Source organism: Stenella coeruleoalba (assembly GCF_951394435.1).
Source record: "Stenella coeruleoalba genome assembly, chromosome: 10".
NCBI lineage: Eukaryota > Metazoa > Chordata > Mammalia > Artiodactyla > Delphinidae > Stenella > Stenella coeruleoalba.
In genome coordinates, this window is record NC_137156.1 from 19,944,906 (window position 1) to 19,971,657 (window position 26,752).

Sequence of the window (26,752 nt, forward strand, 5' to 3'; positions counted from 1 at the left end):
GAGCAGGCCTTGTGGCCAGTGCGATCGATAGCTTTTATTCTGCTAAAAGCAGCAGGAGCAGGGCAGCTTGTAGACTCAGAAGCTCCCTGATCATGCCACAGGCATGGTGCTTCTGGGGCCCTGCTGGCTATAGCTCCCAGTTCTTTTGAGAAGTTCAGGCTAGATTGTGTACCTTCAGCCCTCTTAGTGATTTTATGAGCTATCATAATTCTTCTTTAGCATAAATTAGCCAGAAGACCCTGTAGTTTACAAGGAAACACAGACTGATACGGAAGGTAAATAAGATGCCATCACCAACAGCTTAATATTTGCTTCCTGGATGCTGCTTTGGAAGGAACTCTGAGGCCTCATCCAGGCTCAGTGAGCAAGGCTGCTCTGATGGACTGGGGGTCTCTGTTAGGATACCAAAGGGGGAATAATTGCAGCTTTGCCATCTGTGGTTAAGACTATTGACAAAACCATGTCTTTCTTCTTTTGTTTTACAACAATACTGTCATCTTAAAGGTATCTTCTACTAAGGTGTTGATTTTGTGAGTTTAACCATGTCTTTCTTCTTTTGTTTTACAACAATACTGTCATCTTAAAGGTATCTTCTACTAAGGTGTTGATTTTGTGAGTTTAACGCTGGAGATCAGAAATTTTAGATGGATAACTTTAATCTTAGAAGTATAAGCTACAATTGTATTTGATATCAAGGGTTGAATAATTGTTGACATAAGTTCTTGAAGAATGTAAATGTTCTGTTGAAAATCTCCTGCTCAGCAAAGATAAAGAAGATGAAAAAATGTTCCATTCTAGCGAGTATTACGTATTCACTATAAAGATCTATATATTACAGTATTTATATATTACATTTAAGGAGCGTTGTAAAGAGTGGCTAAAGAGAAGGAATGAAGATCTTACTGAAAGTTAAATCTCTATTTCTTATACTCATTTACTATTTGCTTTACTATCCAATAGTTTAGAATAAAATTTTGTTTACTCCTGTATAAAGGTTGTAATATGTGCTTGAAAGAGGAAATTGTATTTGTTCCCTTGATCGTAGAACATGACTCTTATAGGAAACTGAATCTTCTCACTTAAACTATGAATGAAGTTATCAGCCTTGCATTATTTTCTCTTCCACTATATACAGTGCTCATTTCTCCTGTTAGACAGTGAGCACTTTGGCTGACTCTTCGTATGTCTGTAAGAGCATTCATCAAGCCACTCAGACATAATCTAAATACAACACACAGCACGATTTCTCTGACAGTTCTTAGAGTCTGGGGTTCCTCCTTGATTCTCCCTTGTATCACCTCCACCTGAAAAGGCTCATCTCTCTTAGGAGGGGTTTTCTCTCCCAGGGAGATTTCTACTCTCAAACTCAGGGGGCCCAAAGGTGAGGCTGTAGTGGCGATGTTATAGGCCATGCAGCTGCTAACATCACATTGCCCAGGCATTGCCTGTTATGACACCCGGAGTCTAATGTGGGTGAAACTCCTGTGCACCCAACCTGGGGCACAAGGACCAGAAAAGGAACTTTTGGAGTTGAAAAGAACTGGAGACAAATTTCAGTTTCTTACTCATTTCATCAAGAGCAGGCGTTCTCCCTAAGAGTCTTTTAGTTGCAAGCAACAGAAATCCACTATAAACATTATCCGAGTTTGTTTTTTTAAGCGAGGGGGGAGTATTTATAATAACATGTTACAGCAAATGTTTCAAGCAGGTCTCTGAGGAGAGGACCACCACCAGGGACCTGGGCAGCAATCAGTCAGACTCTGCCTGGCCTTCACTTACTCTCAAGAGTCACAAAATCTGGGCTTCCCTGGTGGCGCAGTGGTTGAGAGTCCGCCTACCGATGCAGGGGACACAGGTTCGTGCCCCGGTCCGGGAAGATCCCACATGCCGTGGAGTGGCTGGGCCCGTGAGTCATGGCCGCTGAGCCTGCGCGTCGGAGCCCGTCCACCGCAACGGGAGAGGCCACAATAGTGAGAGGCCCACGTACCGCAAAAAAAAAAAAAGAGTCACAAAATCTAACCTGGGCTTCTGAGCACTCAGCTGCCCTCCTGGCCTCGTGGGCAGTGTGTGGCACTGGAGTTAAACCAGAGGAGTGAAGCCTGACTGCACCCTTTCAAGCTGTGTGACCTTGGATAAGCTACTAAACCACTTGAGACTTGAGTGTCCCTGACCTTGGATGAGAACAGCTACAGCTCTGACCCCACAAGGTTGTGCTGAGGCTCCGATGAGCTCATCCATGTGAATACAGTGCCAGCACTTCATATTTATTAGCTATTAATCTGGTTACATCCTCTTTTTTCTCTCCGTGGATTGGTTTTCTCCGCTTCACTGGGCCCATGTCCAAGCTCAGCCAGCCCACATGGGGACCTCACTTCTAAGTCCACACGACCCCCAGCCAGGCCAACAGCCAGACGGCACAGGATTCTCTCAGTCCCCAAACCAAAATCTCGGGAGAAAGAATCTCCTTGGCTGGACTGTGGTCATGGAGACAGAGGAACTCAGCTGTGGAGGGTGGCATTGCATGTGTGTGTGGGCATAGGGTGGAGAGATGGGAGTGGAGGGGGCCATGGTAGTTCTCAAAGAAAAAAGGGTGTCTTTACGGGCTGGTTAATCCTCCCCAAAGGGGTGAGCCCAGAAAGCCTGCATTTTGTAATCTTTCGTGATAAAGAGCCAAAAAGGCCTGGGAGTTCTCCCTTCCTCCAGGGTGGCCCATAACTGGGAGTGTCAACTGCTGGTGAGGGAGTCTGAAAGCCCAGCAACCTTGCCCTTGCGTGGGGACACACCCTGAGGTATAATTCACCCTCCAGAGCTCCCCTAGAGGATCGGGCTGAGGCAGGTATTTGACATGAGATGGAGCTTTTCTTGGGTTCTTCCCCTTCTCTGTCCATCTTTCCCTAACTTCCTGGCTTCCCTGGGAACATTTCCTTAATAAATCACTTACACATGAATCCTGCTCTCAGGACCTGTTTCTGGAGCTCAATTTAAAACAATCCCACAGATCAAAAAATGAGTCTGAACTCATTTGTGAGCCATTAATGAATGTAACTGATGTCCATGGGAAAGGGATTCTTTCCATCCTCTGAGGTTTGGTTTTGTTTCTCACCCTTGCATTCTTCAGCAGGTCCCACCCACCGAGAGAGGCTGCTGGAGAGCCCAATCTCTCTGCGTTCAGAAAATGATCTTCTTTCAAAGAAAACAAGGAGGACAGCCACTCTGATTTTAAAAAAAAGAAAAAGAAAAGAAAGAAAGAAAGAAAAAAAAGACGGTTGGTCTGGTATGTGACCTGATCGTCTTTGCTGGCCCCCTTCCTCCCGCCAGCTGGGAGAGCCATTTTAACTTTCAGAAAAATAGACTCTTCCTGCCAAGTCAAGCTGCCCGTTTGAAAGCTAAACATGGGAAGGCCAGTAAATGAAGGCAGCATAAGAGGTGACATTTCTAGGACAAGCCGCCACCTTAGCTGATTCTTACATAGGAATACTCCTAACGCCTATTGCAGGGATTGCTACTGCTGGTTATGAGGATGAACACTTCGAGTGGATTTCAATGAGAACGGTTCTTACATGGAGAGATCATACAGGGCTGGCTGTGTCCTAGGCCGGAAGTCAAACAAGCTTCAGGACTGGCTCTCCTTTGGGCCAGTCTCAATGCCAAGCAGATAAGACAGTCCTTGGCATGGTGGAATTGGGCTGTCTCTACTTCTTCTTCCCACTTCAAAATATTCTGGCCACCTTGGCTTGACACTGAAGACTAAACTCCTACTGCACAAATCCACCTCTTTGGGCTGAAAACATGTCTATTGTTAAAATGTAAACCTTTTGAGGGAGGCAGCCCTGTTCCCTACCCAACCAGACACAGTGTAGTCAGGGGACAAAAGACACAGTTTAAATAATTACTGTTTTAAATTAAACCAGCAATTAACTAAGGAAGGCAGTATATCAGACTGGTTAATGGATTTTACTTTGAGGTTTAGATCTCAGACATGAGACCTTAGGCAAGATTCTGGGGGGCTCAGATTCCTGATTCTGTAAGATGGGGATGAGAGCACACACTGAGCTCTTACTTTGTCTTTAGGGGCTAAGCCCTTTACGTGGATTAGTTAATTCCGTCATCATTACAAACTTAGGAGGCAGGTACTATTATTATCTCCATTTTGCACACCAAGGCACTGAAGCTCAGGGAGGTTAAGAACTTACTCCAGGTCACACAATTAATAAATATCTATCTGGTGGGAGCTTTTTAGTGATTAAATGAGAAAAAGCTTATTATAAACTTAGCATATTGACTGAAAGCTAAGAGAAAGCCCTGGCTAAATGTTAGTCCTTAATGATGATAATTTAATATTCAGGATTATTGTTATCTTACATTTGGAATTTGGAAGGCACTAATTTGGATCGTCTTTCTAACCCGCCATATCCTAAGCGGACAGCACTGTTGACGTGAACCATCTCTGAGAGCCCCAAGAATCTGAAACATCCAGGTACTTCTTGATGCAGTTGGGAAAAGAAAATATTCACATGTATCCTTAAACCCAGAGAGTTATTTTTTAAAAAAGCAAGTATCCTCGGTGGACAGCAGGCAGCAGATTGGGGTGGGGAGGGAGAGAGAGAATAGTTGTTTAATCGTCCGACCCAGTTCCTCCCAAAAGGAGGCTCGTGTACTAGGAATGCATAACCAGGCATCATGGGCCATTCCACCCCCAAGAGCTGCTCACCTGCCTCCAGAAAAGCCATTAGCATCGCAAAGGACCTGTTTTACAGGTACTCAGGGAGAATACTACATTTCCCTCCAGTCCTTGCAAAGGTCCTGCGGCCAAATGAGTTAATCAGAAGCACCTCCCTCAAGCCCTGAGTGACAGCCCAGGCAAAGGGCACAGGAGAAACACGGTCACTGGGAAATGCCACCCGCCTCCAGTCCACCTACCAGAGAAGTAGCACCTGAGGGGTTAGGACCAGCCCATTCAAGTTTCTAGATCAAATGGATGGTATGACCCTGGGCAAGTTAGTTAACTAGCTCTTTGAGCCTTGGTTTCCTCATTGGTAAAATAGGGATAATAAAACCTTCCTCCTATCTTGAAAGAAACAATGTATTTGAATCGCTCTGTTGTACACCTGAACCTAATATAATATTGTAAATTAGCCATCGCTCAATAAAAGGAAAAGCAATGTATAGTGTATGCCTAGCAGAGTGCCTGACACCTAGTAGAGTTTCGTAAATGTTAACTATTGTTAATAATAAGTATTCATTGAAAATATCTCTGTGTTAGGAAGTGTGAGCACAGAAATATACAGACCCTGGCCTCCACAGCTCATGGACTCCAAGGGGAGACAAGGCTAATCACATAAAGTGATCAGCCATCCAGCGTGTGCTCAGCTGTTTGGTGTGATGAGGGTTCAGAGAAGAAAGAAGTGGGTACAGACAGGTGCAGGCTGGACATGCCCAGGAGGTAAGCGATGAGGATGCTTGGGGTTTTGAAAGATGTAAAGAAAGAAAAAGCTCAATGGAAGCCAGCACAGGCCTGGAGGAGAGGCATGCTGGGTAAACGGGGCAGGTGACGCTCCAGAAGGAAACAGGAGCTCCTTTCCCCTCACCTGAGCTATCCCAGCCGAGACCCAGAAGCTGGGCTCAGCGGTGAGGCAGATCCTCTGACAGGAGTCACATGTCTACCACCTACCACTCAAGGGTTCTTCAAATCACAAGCCTCTAACAACCAGCACAGGAGCTGAGAATGATGGAAGCCACACTCTGCAATGACAGCCGGGTACAGGTTTCTCTAAAGCGACATTACATACAACAAACTGCAGATGATGCTGCAAATTTCGGATGTGAATCGCTCATTCATTTCCAATATAAATTGATGAAAACTCTTAGCTGAGTGTGATGATCAGATTGAACTGTCTGGGCTTTTACTGTCCTCTGGCTTTCCAGTTCCTACCACCCTCTGCGTCCGAAGTTATTCTACTGGGGGCTAAATTCAGGTAAATGCTAAAACTATCTAATTACTCATCAATGAAAATTCTTCATTTTAGCATAGCACTATAGGTTCAGAGTATCTTGCAATTATGTTCCTAAGGAGTTCTTGCTTTCTCTAATAAACTTTGCAAACTATCAGTCTGAGCTGAATTTTTATCCTGGGAGGGATTTCTTCCTTTATTTGCCCAATTTTGCAGCACTGCTCTTCAGAGCACTTTTTTCTCCCATTTGCCTCTTTTCTCCCCTAGTCACTGATGGGAGATGAAAATGAATTTTGGTATTTTGTCCTCTTGAAGGGAAAAGTAAATTCTAGATGGGACTCAAGTTCCAAATGGTTCTCTTTGTGGGCAGGAACACAAGTGCCACGTTTCCTGGGTGATGTTGTTGAATAATAAGCTATCTGGCTTCATAAATACTTCATAAAAAGTATACAGTAATAACAATGATCATTATTATCGGACATGTGCCATTTTCAGAATTCACTGTAAGATCCATAGAGTTGCACCTGACTTCCTGGGCACTTCAGCTGGTGGGGGCAGGGCAGTTGGGACCCACTGTTGCAATAGTCATAAATGCTCTGGTCACTGGGTCCCAAATGTCTCGTTGAACTTCATACTTAATAATGTCTGTCTACCCAGAGGGCAACAGAATGTTTGTTCCTGGACTGTGAGGCCACTGATATTTTAATTTTTTTTCTAGGGAAATATTAGTCTGAGGATCTGGGAATATTGTTTCATTGCCTGGCCTTATAAGAATTTGCTTGATCTATTTTTGTAAGGGCAAATTAACCCTCGTCCTAGAATTTTTTCAGGCGAAAGGGATAAATGAAAGTCTTTACTGCTGAAGAGGTTCCATTCACCTGAGTCAATTTTAGCTACTGAAATAATCAGCTCTATACATGCCGTTTTAATGGAAACAAGGACTTCCCAGGTGCAGCTTGGATAGGTCCATGCTTCCAAAAGGAAAAAAAAATCCCTTCTTTGTTCTTTTAGCTGGATTGTTATTGGGCAGGTCCACCATCCTTTATCAGATTATTAGGAACACATGAGGCCCTTTCAGCAGGCCTATGCCTTTCAATTGTGTGATAGTTGTGGTAGCACATAGCAGTACAATCCTCCCATCTTGGTGTTTTAATTATGTAAACAGAAGAATAAAACTACCCAACTTCCCATCCTCCCATAGACAGAGGCTGAGGAGGACACTAAGCATCTAACCCTTATAAAATGACATTTCAAGGGCTTCCCTGGTGGCGTAGTGGTTGGGAGTCCGCCTGCCGATACAGGGAACACGGGTTCGTGCCCCTGTCCGGGAAGATCCCACATGCCGCGGAGCGGCTGGGCCTGTGAGCCATGGCTACTGAGCCTGCGCGTCCGGAGCCTGTGCTCCACAACGGGAGAGGCCACAACAGTGAGAGGCCCGCGTATGGCAAAAAAAAAAAAAAAACACATTTCAAAGTTAAGGGACTGTAACGTTTGTGTACCGAAGGGAGGGTCCATTAAAAGGGAAATGGCTCAGACACAAAGCTCTTTCTTATGCCCGCTTGTCCCAAAGCTGCACAATTTGAAAAGAAGGTTTGGACGGGAGCGGGTGCGTGATGATGTCAAAGGACAAGAAGTGACACTGCTTTGACCCATAAAGCAAAGTCTGAACTCTGCTGTTTAGCAAGTCAGGAAACTATCCCTTCTGAAAATTTGAAACTGCTTTTTCCAAAAACAAACATTTGTCCCTCGATGAACGGTGGGTTTGATTCAACTGTAACCTGCATGTTTACTCAGAGGAAGCTCTAAGTGGACTGGGCTAAGAGGCCCACCCCTGCCCTGGACATGGGTGTCCTTGAGGCCAAAGCGGCAGGGCCTGCAGGTCTTGCAGCCATAAAGGCGGTGTTGACTGCGCCACTGATGCCCTCGAGGAATTACTGAGTAAATATTTCAGACCGGAGGAAATGCACTACCTGGGAACAGGCATGGTCCTGGGTCCGTTTCAACGGGTGGGAAAGGGTCCCCTAAATGGTGGGTGAGGGATGCCTGGGTGATATAGGAAGCAGGGCGTTTAACCTGTCTCCTCCCCTACAGTGAAGGCTGGGATCGTGCGCCACTCCAGGGGCCCTCCTGTAAAGGATTTGATGCCTCACGTGTTTTCCCACCAACACAGGGGAAAGCCATGTTTAGCGCACAGCTTTTAAGTTTTAACCTCCTGCTCCGCTGTTCCCTTAATTATCCCAACACTGGGGTGCAGTGGCCGTACCTTCAGTCTGCGAGGCGGTGGCGTGGCGACCGGACGACAGGTGTCCCGTGCCCTGCGGAGGAGCCGGGGAAGACGACTGCGAGCTTCCGAGGGACCACTGAGCCCTTCTCTTTCCAGATACACCAGAGAAAGAGGGTTCTTGAAAGAGTGAGAGCTGCTGCCTGAGTTACTCTGAAGACATCACTGAGCGAACGACACCCACCCCTCAGGCCCCATCCAGAAACCCGCCGAAGGGGTCCGTCTCGCGGGCCGCGAGGTTTGGATGCGCTCCTCTTCCGCCACCTACCGACGACATCAGCTCATTGCAGTTTCCAAAGGGCCCTAGGCTCCTTATGAAGTGGACCAAATCAGGATAAGGAGCAGTCCAGGAAACTCAATACCATTCAAGGCACATTTTTCTGCCTTCAAATTAATATAGATTTATTGAGTCGTCAGGGAAAATACATATTCTTAAAATCTAGATGGCTTATTTTACTGAGTAAATTAACTCTGATTTTCAGCTGCCAAAATAATAATATATGGGAGTAAGAGGTAGGCAGAGTTTTTGTTATTGTCTTTCTTACATTAGCTTAATGCTTTAGAATACATAACGTATTGTGTATTTTTTTGTTGTTGCTGCTTTTCAGAAAAAAATGATCACCCTACAGGTAATGAAGGAATTTTTAGAAGAGGAATAGTACATGAGTAAGATTTGCAAGCAAGAGAGTGTGTTGGGCCTGCAGAATTAACATTATGGAGCTCCATGGGGAATGAACAAAGGCAAGTATAGCATGGGCGACTGTCCATATGTTTTAGCGGTCTGTACATTAGCTGGAAGACTGAGAAGGTGCTACCAAAAGCCCAATTGTTCGTATTCTTCAATTCAGTAATCCAACTTCAAGAATTCTATCCCGAGAAAAGAATCCCAAAATGTGAAAAAAGTAATACGGATGATAGTCTTTATAAGATTAGTTAATGCTCAGCAACAGAAGAAGTTATTGTTCCTTCAAAATATGGAATATTGCAGACATGAAAATAATCTTAACACATCAATATTAAAAAATGCATACCCAAGAAGATATAAAATAGTAAAAACAGAAATATCGAATAAAACTGGAAAAGAATATTTAAAATATCAAAACTGAGTTAGAGGGTGGATTTAGAGTCTACAATGCTATGTATACTAATATTTATGTTTTCCTAATTACATGATAAATACAGGAAAGCTTTCTTGTTATTACATTTAAAGTATACAGAAATATATTAAGAAATGAAGGATCCTGTTAGTAGATTGATGTAAGCTCTTCAGATCTTCTTCCTTGGAGTTACACACACACACACACACACACACACACACACACACACGTACACATTACTATGTGTAGTGTTATTTTTTTAGAAACTTTTTTTTTTTGGCCACACGGCTTGCGGGATCTTAGTTCCCCGACCAGGGATCAAACCTGAGCCCTCTGCAATGAAGCACAAAGTCCTAAACACTGGACCCCCAGGGAATTCCCTGTAGTGTTATTTTAACATAAAAGTCATAATATTGTATTACTTGCAACTTGATTCTTTTTAAAATCTGCATTATAGGTCTTTCTGGATCAACAGTATATATTTACTATTTATATTGTTTTTAACCACTATTGAATGTGATGTATTCTAGTACTTTAATTATGTCACAATTGATAGATAACTTATTTCTTCTCATTTTAAAAATGTTAAATAATTTTGCAAATGATCTCTCCTGTATACTTATCCTGGTACACCTTATTAATGAATTTAAGCTTCATTTATTCATTGGCCACTTATATTTCCTTAGAGAATTTCCTATTCATATCTCTTGCAAAAGTTTCTATTTCATTGTTTACATTTTAAAATTTATTTGTTGGAGTTCTTTATGAATTTTAGATTTTTATTGAGATTTCACTGAATTTAGAGATTGGTACAACATAAAATATTTCCATCCAGAGCATAATATCTCTCCCTATTAGTTCTAGTTTTCTTTTATATCCCTTGACAAAATGTTATTGTTTTCTTTAGATCCTGTACACTTCTTGTGGGAATTTATATTACATAAGGAAGACATTTTCAATGGCTATTTACATAACTGAAATACTTTTTAACTGAAACAGTTACCAGCTCCAGTTGAAACCACAGCCGTTTCTTAAAGCTATAATGATCTGTCAAATAACTCAAAGAAGTATAATCATCAGCCTATAATTTGCTTGTATACAAGGGAAATCAATCAATAGATTGTTTTCATGTCCTCTTAACACACCAAAAATGGAATTTAGAGACAAAAAATAAAAAGTAGAGACAGAGAGAAGAAAAACCACAGTTTGGGAATAGTAAACTTTGTTTTCCTTTCTTTGGCAAGCTACTTATTACCTGGCAGTAAACAAGGAGGCCAAGTGGGGTAGCTTGGGCAGCTGGGTCATTAAGGAAAATAATTCCAGTTACTTAATGGTCCTTCACAATCTTTAGGCATTTAAACTGTGACGTCTTCAAGACAGGATGTCTCTACCGTGTCTATTTTTCCCCTCCTTCTGCACCCCCACCTCCGTTAGGCAAGGTCTCAGCATTTCCCTCACTAGAATCTCTTAGATCCTTAACAGACGTGGAAATAAAGTTGCTGATAATAAATTTTTCCAAAAGCAAGTTGGCGCATGATAAACTGATCTTAAAATTCTGAAGAAAAGACAAGTATAGCCTTGAAAATTTTCTTGGCTTATCATTTACTGAAAAGGGGGTTTTCAAATATCTTTGATTTGAATTTGTGTATTTCTTCTTTTAGTTATGTCATTGTTTTATACATTTTGAAGCTCTTATTACGTACATATAAATTTAGATTTTTATAGCTTCCTGGGTAACTAAGACTTTTTACATTATGAGGTGTTCCTCCTTGTTTGACTTTAAGATAGCTATGCCATCTTTTTATTAGTATTTTCATGGTATATATTTCCTCTGTTTTTTTCTTTCAAGCTTTCAGTGTACTTATCTTAAGTATGTGTCTTGTAAGCAAAGAGTGTTTTTTCAAATCCAGTCTGTCAAACTGTCTTTTAATGACAGCATTTAATCCATTTACATTTAATGCAATTATTGATATAATCTACCATCTTGATTTTTACTTTCTATTGTCTCATTTATGGTTTTTTTCTTTAATTGGCTTCTTTCACAGATTAATATTTTTAAACTATTTCATTTTCCCTCTATGACCTTTGTGGTTACACATTCTTTTAAAATTCCTTAAGTGGTTACCCTAGAGACTACAAAATGTATTCTTATCAAGTGTGTGTCAGTTATCAATTTATTGCCTCTCAGCTTTAAATCCACTCTGTATTGCCGGCTATGCACAAAAGAATTATATCTCTTTTGCTAGCTAGTATGAAGCTTTGGGTGTAGAGGGCACTAGAGGGGCACTAGAGAAGGAAATGGTTTCTGTTCTGGCTGTCCTTAGTTTCTCCAGAGCTGGGCTCCTGAAGTATGAGATAAGCAGCAGCGCCCAGCATCTAGCTGTTACCCTGGGACCCTCTAAAGTGGCTTTAGGATTGTGCAGCCTGCAAGTCACCTCCCCAAGAATGGCTTTCCCAGCATCCCCTTGAACGGCTCTGAGCCAAGTTTCAAGGCATTCAGCTTGTCAGCCTTTTTTGGAATGGACAGATGCCTATTCATGGCATAAGGAAAACCAGTTCCTAATGCCAAGATTACCTCTGTGGGTTTCCTTTTTCTCCTGATTTGATAGGAGTGGAGATGGTGGAAAGTGGTTACACTCTGGGTATATTTTGAAGGTAAAGGTGACGGATCTGCTGATGCAGTGGATGTTCGAACAAGGTATAAAGAATGATTTCATAGTTTGGGGTTTAAGTCATGGAAATGAGATCTGGAATATGAGAGAGGGAAAGAGGGCAGGTGACGTGGGGTAGAAAAAGGAAGGGGGGGGTGATGTGGACACAGGTAGAAAAGAACCATTGAAGATGATTAAGGAGAGAAGTGAGGACATGTAGGGTCAATTGATTGAAGGTCTTGGTAATAACAAAGAATTGCTGGAGTCACGGTATCAGATGGCAATAACTAGGAAGACAGCAAGAGAATAAAGATAGGCTTGGTGGCGAGAAAACAAATTCGTATTTTAAAATAATCTTTTATTTGCTCATCATATACATTTTAACACATATTCTGTTGATATACATTTATTTTTTGGTGATAATTAAATAATTTATAAAATATATGCATAATGTAAATCACAAAATATATGCATAATGTGTGAAGTGGACCAGAGCCATCAAACTTCATTGGTGTTCATCTTTATGAGATGTAGATAATCAAGATATTTAAGGAGATAAATTCCATCATTGGATTCTTGTTTCTTCAGAATTAAAGAGGTAGTATACATAATCAGAAAATCAATTTTGATGTTCAGATCAATGAGGGGTTTGTGTTACTGGAAAGAGCAATATGTAAAATAGAAATGTAGTTAACAATCACATATTCCTAGGGATAATGTGATAATCATGGGAATATCATCAGAAACTACAGACATTAGCAGAAATAAATTAGTTGCCTATTTTAACCATTGCAACAGCATTTTCAAATGTTCAGAAGAGGATTTCCTAATTTTTTTCAAGACATGGGTCTTTATTGTTCATTATTCTATCGATTTTGAAAATTATTGTCTATAAAACTCATTTTATCACTAGCTAGTGTTCGTATTTTTAGTCAAAAGATACCGCCATTTGTTAGAATTTATAATTTACATTAAATAACAGATTTTGTTACCGAATTAAAATACTTTCAGTTCCAACGAAAGTATTACATTTTAGGGTAGCCTCTGCAGCCTTGTTTTGGTAAATAGATGATTTCAACAAAGCTTTTTGAAAAATTGAAAACAGCTCATGAACACTTCTTACTCAATTAGATTCACAGACTCTGTTTGGGGAATCAATCTATTAAGGAACAAAATGTCTGTTTTTACATTCTCCTTTTTAAGTTCCATCTTAATTTTTTCTCTTCCCTATTTTCTTCTTATAGCCTCTCATTTATCTATTTCTCTTCTTTCTTCTCTTCTTCTAGCTTAACTTCTGCTCCCCCACCCCCTTCCTTTTTCTTCACTGTCTTCTAGGAAACCTTTTCTCCACCCGTTCTATTTCTTCTGTGCTTGGATTTACATCTCCTGTTATCTTTCTTTTCCACAGAGAAGTTGTTCCTATTGCATTCATTGGTTCTTTTATAGAAAATTATGGACGGAATAAGTAAAATATTAATAATCTATGTAGTGATCCAACAAACATAAGATATGTGAACATTTCACAAATGCAACATGTAATTATCCACTGCTGATGTCAATAAGGCATGGTCTCTTTGGTATAAGCGTCTATGTTCAAGATGTAGCATCAGTAAATACTTGAATTTTTCATGTTGCTTGGTATCCCTGTGAACTAAAGATATTACTAATGAGCAACAGTATGAAACTCATTTTAATACTTTTTCTTTTTTTATTGCATTGGGGTGAATTTTTATTTTTAGTCTTTAGTTCAGGTTATATAGTCTATGATGCTTTAAGGTAAAAGAAGATCTAAAGCTGGAATGTAAACTGGAATTGACTCTCCTCCCAACTTTTTACAGATTCACCAAATGACTGGTTATAGGTCACATGACTCTCCTGTTTATTTCATAAGGTTGTTATAGTCAACATTTATTGTTCTCTTACCATGTGCCACTCACTCTTCTAGAAGGGCCTTAAGAACACAACACAACCCTGTGAGGTAGGTGCTATTATTATATTCACTTCACAGGTGAAGAACCGAGACACAGATTCCCCAAAGGTCACATAGTAGGTGACAGAACCAAGATTTTAACTCAAGAAGTCAGTTTCCAAGTCTGAAGTGTTGACCACCGTACTATTGCCTCCTTGATATTTGACCTTTTTTTCAGATCTGCTCCATCTCCAAGACCTTGGACTTGGCATTGTCTCGTTCAGCTGCCTCCTCACCTTTAATGCCTCCAGCTTTTTCGCAACTACTGCAGACGCTCAGCATCCCCATTGAGCCTCTTGACTCTCTTTATCCTCCCAGGGCCACTCATGCCTCGTTCCTGCTTTCCCTTCCTTCTCTGTCACACCAGGAGGACTTGCCATTGCTCTAATTCACCTTGTATTTTTCTACCTTTTAACTTCACCCACTCCTTCTGTCTGGAATATTCTATCATCGCTCCCTCCATTTCAGCTTATTAAAAATATTCCCCAACCTTCAAGGTGCTCTCCTAACGCCCCCTCCCTACCCCCCTGAAATACTACCTTTTCTGTAAAGTTCTTCCTCGTCATTGCAAAAACTCAGATGTAATTTCTCTCTCCTCAGGATTCCCAACACTAAGTTGGTACAACAAATATAGTGCTTACTAAGTCTGCCTTATAATCTAGTTGTATGTGAATTCCTTTCACATCCCTTCTAGCCTATGGTAACTTAGAAGATCTAGGCTAGAGTATGGAATAAAGAACGTTACAACTGAAAAGAATATTCTATTTAGATCTTTAATTTTACTGGTAAGGACACCAAAGCTTAGTTTAAGATGTAAGTCACACTGACAGTTAAAGACGAAATTCACTTGTTCCTTCCTTCCTTAAATGCATATTATGAATAATACTGTGTGTGCACAGAGCACTGTGCTGAGTACTAGGGTTACGCAGGCAAAAGTGTCTACTTTTAAGAAATTCAGAGTCTACTGACTGGAAGAGACAATAGATTATTACAATACAACGTGATGGGATAGCTGTTTGTGGAATAAATAAATAAATGCATGAGTCAAGGAATTTACTATCTCTGTAGTGATATTATGTGATCTTTCCAATAACAAATGTATGGAAACAGGTTTTGTAGTTCAGTTTATAAAATCACATCCCGAGTGGTAGGAAGGAATGTCAAGTCTGGTTTGTGTCAGACAAGCTGATCTCCATCAGTCTGAAAAAGAGAGGGGTCTATTGAAATGAGGGGTGATGTTTTCCATCTCACTCCGTTTTTAGTTTTTCTCCTTTCAGTTTTGGTTGCTGCTTTTCTTTTTTGTGTTTATTTTTTTTTCCAGTGTTTTTGTTTATTTTATTGAGATATAATGGACATACAGCACTATGTAAGTTTAAGGTGTACAGCATAATGATCTGACTTACCTATATCATGAAATGATGATCACATTAAGTTTAAGGAGCATCCATCATCTCATATAGAGACACAGTTAAAGAAGTAGAAACTATGTTTTCCTTGTGATAAGAATTCTTAGGACTTACTTTCTTAACCACTTTCATATGTAACATAGAGCAGTGTTAATTACATTTACCATGTCGTATATTAAATTCCTAGTGCTTAATTATCTTATAACTAGAAGTTTGTACCTTTTGGACACCTTCACCCAATTCCTCTTCCCCCTACCCCCCATCTCTGGCGATCACAAATCTGATCTCTTTTTCTTTGAGTTTGTTCGTTTGTCTGAAGTATAATTGACCTACAACACTGTGTTAGTTTCTGTCACACAACATAGTGATTCGATATTTCTATACATTTCAAACTGATCACCTCCATAAGTCTAGTTATGAAATGTCACCACACAAAGATATTACATTGTTATTGTCTCTATTCCCCACATTGTACATTTCATACCTGTGACTGCACCTGCAAGTTTATTTTTAAACTGAGGTTTGTACCTCTTAACCTCCCTCACCCATTTCCTTCCTCCCTCCACCCATCTCCCCTCTGTCAACCACGTTGTTCATTCTCTATTACTGTCTGTTATGTTTGTTCGTTTGTTTTGCTTTTTAGATTCCACATATAAGTGAAATCACACAGTATTTGTCTTTGGTTGCTGCCTTCCTTCATATGTTCAGGATTTAGCCCTGAACACTCACTGACCACCTAGCATAATTTTTGTCTTGTTTATTAATCGGCTGCATGTTCACCTCAACCAGACCAAAGATTCCATAGACTTTGGGCTGGAGGCACTCACTATTCATTTTATTTACTTGTTTTTAAACTTGAATGTTCTTCCTGTAATGTTAGCTCCTCTCATTCCCCGGAAAGTCAGGTTTTCTGATAGGCACAGTGCCTGCTTAATTCAGATGCCAAAGAGAGTGTGATGGGATGGATATAAAGGTGTCTCCCAGATCTACAGGATGCTTTACCTGGGAAATCTCAGGTCCTCTCTACCCGCAGTACATCAGGAAGGACTTCCAGTTGGGTGGTGTTAGGGGGAGTTTTATTTGAAAATGGTTCCAAAACCTGTAAAAGAGATAAAGCAGAAAAATATGTTTTTGAAACTTCCATGCCTATTGTTTTGCCAAGATCTGTTGGGTACCTGGTACTCAGCTCTCCCTGAGGCAGCATTTTCCTGTACTGTTTCAGATGTTAATGTAGCTTCACATTTCCAGTGTGTTGAATGCAGTCCCTTAAAACATGACAACTGTCTTATTTTTAGTTTTCTGTGATGCGCCTTGCTTTAAGGAATTCTTATATGTTAAAATATAGATTTGTATTCTGTACACAAAAGGACCTGGTATTGGTGAAGGTGCAGGTAAATGTGTCGTACGTTATTTCTGGGGAGGTGAGCTGGCTTCCTAAGAATGATTTGGCGGCGTGCAGCAAAAGTCTACACGCTGAGTGCGTGTTGTATGCAGCAGCTCCACTACTAGGAATTTATCCTAAGAAATCACTATGAAAGTGTGCAAGGCACACCTACGTGTTTATTTGGCAAAACATCATTTCAAATAGTGAAAGTTAGAAACTTACAGGGTGGATCAAAGATTGTTCAGTAAACATGCAGGAACAAAAGTATGTATTATCCCAGTTTTTAAAAATTTTGATTGATTTATTTTTAAATAAATTTATTTATTTATTTATGGCCGCATTGGGTCTTCGTTGCTGCGCACGGGCTTTCTCTAGTTGTGGCGAGCGGCGGCTACTCTTCGTTGCGGTGCGCGGGCTTCTCATTGCAATGACTTCTCTTGTTGTGGGGCACAGGCTCTAGGCATGTGGGCTTCAGTAGTTGCAGCTCGCGGGCTCAGTAGTTGTGGCTCACGGGCTCTAGAGTGCAGGCTCAGTAGTTGTGGCGCACAGGCTTAGTTGCTCCAGCGGCATGTGGGATCTTCCCGGACCAGGGATCAAACCCGTGTTCCCCTGCATTGGCAGGCAGATTCCTAACCACTGCGCCACAGGGAAGTCCAGTATTATCCCATTTTTATAAAAAAAAGTGCATGTGAAGAAAGATTAACTAGATACCAAAATGCAAATTGCTCTCTCTGGATGGTGTGATCATTTGTGGTTTTAACTGTTGTTTTTTGTTTTGTTTTTGTATTTAAATTTTTTTTTCAAATTTTCTGCAGTAGATATGTATGTTTTATGACCAGAAAAATATTTAATAAACTCATAAATCCCATTTTGAAAGCAACAAAGATAAATTGGGTTGTGACCGCTTTCCAAGATTCATTACGGGATTCTCTTACATTTATGCCCTTTGCTATCAAAACAACATAAGAAATAGGCTTCAGCACCAATATCCCAGAAGCTTCCAAGATGGAATTATTTTTTTAAGAAAAGTAACATTCGAATCTCCCCCAAAGTTGTTACATTTCCTTTTTTTCCAGAACAAGAAGACATGTATAAGTTTTGTTGAAAAGGAACAAAACTTGTAATGTTCTACCGCTGTTAAAATGTTTGGGGTTGATCTGTGTGTCCCAACACTAAGGATACCAAAGATATATTAATGAGTAAAAAATGCAAGTTACAGATGTACTAGGATTACATTAAAAAACAACAGCAACAATAACCTTCCCTCCCCAACTATCTGGGACGTTTTATTGAGAACAAATATATTTAGTTAAATGTTGACGTATTCAGAATTAGGCCTGGGATGACACACACTGTGCTGTGATCAAGTGTTGCCCTGGAGAGTGGGTAGAGGGAAAGACAGGAAACAGGTTTTCTGGGAAGTGTGGGGTAGGGTTCTTTCCTTTTATTTTATATACATCTACATTCTTTCAATATTTTAAAAATCATTTCAAAACATTCAAAAAGAAATAAATAAAAAAGAAAATTCAAGACATGCCTGTGCCTGGGAGCTCAAGGCAGAAGCTAGATAGTAGGCTTTGCTCATTTAAAATTAAATTCCTGAACTTTTCAGAGGGTCAGTGGTAATGATAAGACAGCATTCTCCCTCTTGCTGATTATTTTGCAAATACGAAAATAGAAAATGGGCCCTTCTGACACTTCAACTCAAATATTCCAACTATAGTCTTAAAGACATATACAGTTGGGTTTTGTTTTTGTTTTTGGCTGCATTGGGTCTTTGTTGCTGCACACGGGATTTCTCTAGTTGTAGCGAGCAGGGGCTACTCTTTGTTGTGGTGTGCGGGCTTCTCACTGCGGTGGCTTCTCTTGTTGCAGAACAGAGGCTCTAGGCACGCAGGCTTCAGTAGTTGCAGCACACGGGCTCAGTAGTTGTGGCTCAGGGGCTCTAGAGTGCAGGCTCAGTAGTTGTGGTGCACGGGCTTAGCTGCTCCACAGCATGTGGGATCTTCCTGGACCAGGGATCAAACCCGTGTTCCCCTGCATTGGCAGGCGGATTCTTAACCACTGTGCCACCAGGGAAGTCCACATATACAGTTTTGCAATGAGAAACTTACATGGTTTTGAAGTGTAAGCAGGTAGAGACTCGGAGGGCCATTCCCGTTAACCAACTAGTTCACCAAATTCATGCTCAGAGTTGGGCACAGGCAAAAATTTGTCATGGGAAATAATTGTCTTCGATGATCACATCTTTGCCACATAAAACCCCCTCCTCGTTCTTGTCTTGGCCAAACACACCCTTTCCCTCTCATAATGTCCTTCCCTTTCCTATACCATAAACCACTTTCAGAAAAGACTGAAACACATTTGCATGAATAAGGAAACAATGACTCTTTAAAATGTTATTTTCCTAACCAGATTTGCTTTTTAACACGTTAACAAAGAAATAAAGCTCTAATGGCGGAATCTCACACACCCATCAAAATCTGGGGGCACAGTCGGTCACTGACTCTGCTTATATATCCACAGCATCCTCTGCAGTGGCCTAGAGCACAACAGGCATTTTCAGACTTACAGATGATGGTATACGTCAGGATCCCGCTGCAGCCGGGTTTGGAATCCTATATACAAGTCATCCCAGAGCAGACCATTCTTCACCACGTGTCTGATAACATCAACCCGGCTCCGAATCTGAAACAGATAAGGAACAACTAGTAGGGGTGACCCAGCCAGCAGTGAGCATCGGTACTGACCCCTGTGTCCCTGAAAGAAGCAGCTGCCTATAACGGCAGGGGTCTGAGGAGTCAAGGAGAAAAGCCTACTGAAGGAGATATCACAGGCGGAGGGGGAAAGAGAGGCTCCTGAGTGCAGTAGAAACTGAGGGAAGGAAAACAGGAAATGGATCAGGAGCCGGGGTTGGGGGGTGGCGCAGAGTGGCTGAGAGCACAGACAGAATCAGATTGCTAGGTTCAAATCCATGGTCTAGCTGTGTGATCCTGGCAAACATTCTGTGCCTCAGTTTCCTCATCTATAAAATGGAGATAACAGAACATTCCTCACAGGACTACTGTGAGGATTCACTGAGTCAGTGTATATAAAATACTGAAAACAAGGCCTGCCACAGAGCAAGATTACCTTAATGCGGCAGGCAAGGCCTTTACCTTTAAAGAATCCCAACTCCTGACACAGGATCTGCTGAATAGTCAAAGGTGCACAGGGTTAGGAGGCAGGCAGAGATGGTTTTGAGTCTCAGCCCAGCACTTACTAATCATGTGACCTTAACCTTGCTAAGCCTCGGTCTCCTCTGTTACTGTTGTGAGAAAAAAAGAGATAATTCATTAAAAAAAAAAAAAAAAAGCATGAGGTAGCATGAAGGGAAGTTATTAAGATTGAACATGGTTTCAACACTTCATAGGTACATGTTCCAGTTTACCAGGAGCCTTTTTCAGTATCTGGCATCACATTTTTTTTCCTGATAAATATCGTGCTAATGCCAGTAGAGGCAACTTTATCATAAATGACGGGCCATTAAACGACACGGAATGATCAGAAGACTGGCATTTAGGATTTATTTCTCTTTCCTGCACCATTCCTACAAAACGATTACATCCATTGTGAACTGAGATCGCAAACACAGGTCAGAAGATCTCCTGTTTTGCCAGTAGAGACTTAGAAACATGACTGCACAGTTTGTTAAGTTGAGGACTGCCCAGCTAAAGCGCAGTATCAAGATCTAGTTCCTCACAGTGGAGGGGAGATGGCCTTTCTTGACCTTTCAAACTAGAGAGGAGCACGTGGAAGAACTGGGGAGGTTTTGAGAAACGTTTAGATTGTAAAATGGGAAGGTCTTGGTGATTGATTAGATTTGGGGATGAGGGAAAAGGAAAAAGGTGAAGATTACCCCCCTGTTTCTAGCTGGGCTCACTGTGGGGGGGGGAGGAGTTGATATTGCCAACGATCAAGACAGAAAAGGAGAAAGAGCAGTTTTAAGAGAACGATGATGTGTCGCATTTTGAACAGGTTGAAAATGAGGTACCAGGGATTTGGATATCCAGGTGATGATATCCAGCAGGTGATTAACTCTAGTGAATCTGAAGCTGGACAGAGTTGGCGGGAGCTGGGCAAGGTCTGGGCAGGACCTATGGATTTTTGGCGTCGGAGAAGCGGTGCTAGCAGATGTGTTCGGTGGGTTGAGTACAGAACCCTGGAGGAAAACAAGAGATTTAAGTGGTGGCTGGAGAAAGAGAGACCCTGAAAGAACGTAGAAGAACAGTCAAGAAGTGAAGAAAACGAGGGCTAGTGTCACTGGAGCTGAGAAAGGACTTCTAATTCAAAATGATGGGCAGATCCCATACCTAACCCGCCTTCTGCCCACTTCTAGATGCAACTGAAGTGTTGACAAAGCAAGCGTACAGGTATGAACTGTCACAGTGAAGAAGAAATGAGGTGAGTCGTTGACAGCAGGAGATTCCAATTAACTAATGTGAATCTGGAAAGCAGGAGGGTGAGTGGCATCTAAAGACGAAGGCAGAGGCTGCAGAATCCCAGAGAGTATGTGGAGGGACATTCAGATTCAGAAGCAGAAGAGGTACGTACCATGGATGACAGCAGGGACACAGAGCACAAAAGTATGTACACAAAACAGTCAACCCCTTCCTTACGCCTATGCATGGCTCCTGGGCCAAATACATTCAGACAGTTCTCTGAATAAATGGAATCCATTTTGCAGGAAGAATGAGGGCGGAAGTGTATATGTGATGCCCCAGAGCAACGACATCCACATTTCGGTATTTAGGGGTCCCTCAGCCTAACAGTTGGCTCCTCACCTTCATAACTTAAACGGGTGCCCCCCTGTCCAAATACAACCTAGGTCTTAGTTGATAGCTTACAGTCCCTTTTTAAAAAATTGAATTAACTTTCCACATTTATAAATCTGGGTATTTTACATGAAAATCCAGATTTCCAAGTTTTCTGGAAAACTCGGAAGATCAGCTGGAGCTCAGTAGGGGCTCCTCCCTTCCCTGCTTTCCACTTGATACAGTCCCCACCCAGCTCCCCCTATTTACAAGATCTGCCTCGGGTCCGCCTGTGAGCACTTAAGCGTGTAACCCCTGCCTTCAAGTAAAGCCTGCTGCTTGAAAAGGTCTTTTTTTTTTTTTTTGGTAAATATAGATTAATCCCTAAATTCTTAAAAGTCACCTACAATGGAAGAAAGGTCAGCCTGGGGTGAGCAACACTGCATGCAACTACAGTAGAAGCCAAAAGAGCACTGCCTTCAGGTAACCATGGAAAGTGACCGCCGCCCAGCATAATGGGTTCAGGCAAGCTATCGTGCGAGATCAGACAGAAAAGTACTTGAAGTTTAGCTCCCGTGTAACATTTCTTTGGCAGATACTTAAGCAAAAAGTCCCACAAAGGAGGAAAGCAAAGAAGGTGAAGACATGGGTGGGGTCTGGGAGTGGGTAAGGGATGTCACAGGGTGACAGATTGGCAGCAGACCTAGAGAGGGGCCCATCCAGATTGGAGCAGGAGGATGGACAGCTACAGGAGCCATGCATCTAGGCAAGATGGAGGGCTTCCCTGGTGGCGCAGTGGTTGAGAGTCCGCCTGCCGATGCAGGGGACACGGGTTCGTGCCCCGGTCCGGGAGGATTCCACATGCCATGGAGCGGCTGGGCCTGTGAGCCATGGCCGCTGGGCTTGCGCATCCGGAGCCTGTGCTCCGCAACGGGAGAGGCCACAGCAGTGAGAGGCCCGCGTACCGAAAAAAAAAAAAAAAAAAAAAAAGATGGAGAGTTGGTGTGATAGAAAATATACTTATGAGTTTAAAAGGCAATGAATGGCCCCCGCCCTCAAAAAAAAGGCAATATGAGAAGGCTCCAGGTGGCAAGAGAAGGAGCTCTTCCAAGTATAGGCATATCCGCTATATATGAACCTCAACATACAGAAATCTCACTAAAATCCTGGGACACAAAAGCACTGAGAGTCGAAATAGGGACCACCACGTACACAGCGGGCATGACGGTTTACCCCGTGGTGTATTAAATCTGCAAGAGAGCTGTTGCCTGCTTTTTCCAACAGATGCATTATGAAAAGCTGTGGAAAAGTGACTTTTTTTCAATGAAATATTTTTAATGAACTTGTGATTTTTAAAATTCCAAAGAAAAATCTCCCTTATGGCAACAGATACCTTAATTTATAAGTTTTGTAAATCAGAGTTAAGAAGCAAGACAGTGGCTAAATACACAGACTGCGGAGCTAGACTATTTGTGGTCAAAGCCCTGCACCACGCATTCACTAGCTGTACGACCTTGGGCAGGTTATGCAACCCCTCGGCATGGCATTTTCCTCATCCATAAATGGGGAGTATAGTAATATGGCTTCATGGGGCGGTTGTATTAAATGACCTAAGATATATGAAGCTGTGTTATGTATGTGTTTCATAAATAAAGCAATAAATTTAGCAGATTCATTTTGCTTAAAATGGTTGTTTTTATGTAGGGTTTTCCTATATGTGAAAACCCAGTTTTTTAAAACCCATAAAGCAGGCAGTGGATTACTGGTTTTACTGAAGTTTCACCATAAGATTCTCTTCAACAGCAAGTACTAAACATAAAAATACAAGTCAAATTACTAAAATGTCGTTTAAGAATACATCTATTTTATAAAGGTACATTTAAACTTCTATAATTAAGGCATTACACATTTATATGTCATGTGTAGTACACTTAAGGGCAGACTATACACCCTCCTAATTTATTTAGTGATTTTTGCATTTATATAGAATTTAAAATTACAACGTATGCTCACATATTTTATGTCATTTGACTATAATAAAAAAAAAACTGATAAGGTGGGAAGAAGCCCAATGCAAGGGAAAAAAAAACAAACCACCAAGGCTCGGACAGGGACTCAAAGCCTCATAATCAATAGTCCTCATCGGCAGGGATGGGGTACCCATCCCAGTATTGACATTGTGTCCAAAGCCCCGGCTCTTATCACCATGCCTGCCGTGGGTTAGGGATCTGTTAAAAATTGGAGCTCAACAAAATATGTGTAGGTTTATGCTGACTTCACTTTCTTTAGAGAGCCACCCATTGGGTTTGTTTGGGGAAGGAGACACCACTGGAGAGAAGGCAAGGAAGGCAGAGATCAGTGCTTGCAGGTCTGGTAACAGTGCAGGCGGGTCAGCTGTTTGGAAGGAAGCAGGTAGAAAAGCCAATCTTTGCAAATAACTCGAAAAGAAACAAGTATGGAGTTTAGTTAATAATAATGTTTCAGTATCCACGTGTTAGTTGTGACAAATGTAGCACAGTAAAGTAAGATGTTAACAATACTGTCTGTACTATCCTTGCAACTTTTCTGTAAATCTAAGGGTTATTCCAAACTAAAAAGTTTATTTAGGAAGGAAGGAAAGATGGAAGGAAGGAAGGAGCACTTCCACTGGTGTTCCTGCTTACTTCCTCATACGGATGTTCCCGGCTTGGTCTTTCTTTTGGAAAGGATAAATCTAGAAAGTCAACCAAATAGTCATATCCTCCAGGAAAAGGGCTGAAGTCCTCATCTGTCTCAATCATCTGTGCAAATGACAACATGGTAAAGGGAAGAAGCATATCAATCTGGTGGTCAAGGTCCTTAAAAAATTTTGGAACGTACAAGACCCAAATGCTCTTAAATGATAGCAATGAAGTGGAGTTAATATAAAAAGAATCTCTCCTCTCTGCTCTCTTCTATTCCCCCCTCCTCTACCCCCCCTTCAATCCCTCTCTCCCTCTCTCTTCTTTCCTGAACTGAATTCTAATCCTACTCTTCTACACTAGCAAAACTGCTTCATATCACTAGCTTCAATCAAATTTACAGAGAAGGATATCATTATCTCAAGCACTATTAGTAATGAGATATCAAATACCACTGTATGTTTGCAGGCTAAAAAATAAATAAAATGTGGAATTTTTCTCACCATCACATAGCAGCTAAACATAAAGAGTGTCATTGAAAATTCCAAATGTTTTCTCTTTTTCATACTAATTGCTCAACTGAAGATATAATGTAGACCAATGTTTCCCAGGTCTTTGGGTTTCAAAGACAATTTTCTAAAAAATATTTGGTAGCTAATGTAGGCATCAACATTTCATTTTGCTAAGTGAGGACTTAAAAAAAATTCTTACATCTACTATCCTTTTATTTCATTAAAGGAAGACTGCTTTCATGCCTCAAAAATAGAAAGGACCTAATCTTGGAATAATGACAATTCATCCCAAGAAAAGAGAGTTGACATCCTTGCAACCACACTCACATGCATACTCATACTTGTTTCATTACTGACCATCAAAAACTTTGTCATAGACTGGCTCTGACCCCCAGGTAGGTTTTTAGGACTCACTGATTTTGAGAATGCTAAGTGTTGCCTGGTACCCGGTATTAATGTTCTGGGGTTGAAAGGTAAACTTGAGAACAGCCCTCACCCTGAGGGTAACCAGTCTTTTGTTTCTAAGGGTATGAATGCTGTCCATTTCCTGATGCTTTCCTTAAACTTTGCTCCCCATGCACAAATTCAGGCACTATATGTAAGAGGGATAAAATATACATATAAGTATTGCTGGGATTTCCAGCCCATTTCAGGCCTCCTCTTTCTCTTTCACCCCCTGCCTGTTGGTACTTATTTTGTTTTTCGATACCTCTCAGTTTCGGTGACCAGCTTATAACGTGAACCACTTGGGCTTGTGAGCTCTGTGCGTACATGTTGGGGCTAATTTAAGTTCTAAGCTGACCTCATGGTTTGTGCAATTCATTCCTTACCACAGCTGCAGATAAGAATTACCCGCTTCTCTGCTGTTACACGACACCACCTCTCCAGTGGAGCCCACTTGCCTGTTCCACAGTTTAAGTACCTGTTTCTGCTACAAACACAACACAACAAAACACCCACAAAACAAAAACTAACACACGGTGATGGGAGGAGAAAGTGCTCCGAGAGGGAAACTGAGCTGGACCTCAGAACGTTCCCTACATTTTCAACAAGGCATTGTTTTAGCACATTGTCCGATCTATTTTCTGTGAAGCAGATGGTAGGGCTTAATAAATGTTTTTTGAGAAACAAATTGGAATACTTCATAATACAAGACAGCAAAGACAAATAATACTTCATAGCATACCCTGACCACCAGGTTATAATCCTTAAATCCAGCCCAAGTGAAGTATTCTTTTATCCAGCATGAGTGACGAAATATTTCATCTCCTACAGCAGCATTCAAGATTCTCAAATATGGTCCAAAGTCCCAGGAATCCTTGTAAATTTTAGTCCCCTCTGGAGGCTCTATGATGCCTTTCCTTAAAGACACAAACGTGAGAGAACAAGGAAAGAAGAAAGCAACAAATAAGGAAGGCAGAAATTAGCACTTCAATTTCAACAGTCAACCAGACCAGCAGCTTTAAGACTGTTCAGATGATACCAAGGCGTCTCACAGAAGTGCCTCGGGGACCACCGAGGGGTAGGGCCCCACCCCAGCCTAAACCAGAACAGCTCCTGTTAATTGCTTAGTGTGATCACTCTCCAAGTCAGAATACATTTAAAGATAAAAGTCCATGTCGGGGAAACAAAAATCGGAAAACCACTGATGCAGACCCTTTCGGCTCAAATAACTAAATTATGGAAATGTTGAATATAAGTGGCCGTATTGATTTTGTGGAAGTCTGCTCACTCCTGCCCTGCCCCTCACCTCCACTAGAATATAAGTTTGATGAGAGCAGCAACCATGAGTGGCACACAGAAGGGGCCCTATAAATATTTGTTGAACATAGGAATGACTTTAGCCTATCTTTGAGATATACGTAGAATTCTGTGTCTCTAATATATGGTCCTCTCACTATACTAATCAAACCACAGCTCTCAGACACATGGGCAGTTCTGTATGTAAGCCCAGTCAGCAATATGGACGAGAGAGTTCTCTGACATTCCTAGAGCTGTCCATCCAGTGTCAAGATGGATCATTGCATGGAACATGGAATACTGAATCC

At 41.5% G+C, this 26,752-nt stretch overlaps 2 protein-coding genes across 8 annotated transcripts in view; both read right to left on the reverse strand.

The window, feature by feature from the left end:
• RIPOR2 (RHO family interacting cell polarization regulator 2) overlaps positions 1-8,388 on the reverse strand; it is a 227,245-nt gene extending 218,857 nt beyond the window's left edge. For all 6 annotated transcript variants that reach the window (XM_079932730.1, XM_079932726.1, XM_079932723.1 and 3 more), the window contains exon 1: positions 8,215-8,388. The gene's annotated coding sequence lies outside the window, so the exon portion shown is untranslated. The remainder of the gene's footprint in view (positions 1-8,214) is intronic.
• A 3,962-nt stretch (positions 8,389-12,350) lies between these two features.
• LOC307192410 (cytidine monophosphate-N-acetylneuraminic acid hydroxylase) overlaps positions 12,351-26,752 on the reverse strand; it is a 69,549-nt gene continuing 55,147 nt past the window's right edge. Inside the window, exons 12-16 of one of the 2 annotated variants that reach the window (XM_079933238.1) lie at positions 25,891-26,065; positions 24,196-24,312; positions 19,312-19,427; positions 16,358-16,454; positions 12,351-13,631 (exon numbers count right to left, since the gene is read on the reverse strand). In XM_079933238.1, the coding sequence (XP_079789364.1) occupies positions 16,379-16,454; positions 19,312-19,427; positions 24,196-24,312; positions 25,891-26,065 (484 nt within the window). In that variant the 3' untranslated portion in view covers positions 12,351-13,631; positions 16,358-16,378. Of the gene's footprint in view, positions 13,632-16,357; positions 16,455-19,311; positions 19,428-19,897; positions 20,047-24,195; positions 24,313-25,890; positions 26,066-26,752 lie in introns of those variants that run through there. The other variant, XR_013830045.1, reaches the window with a different exon arrangement.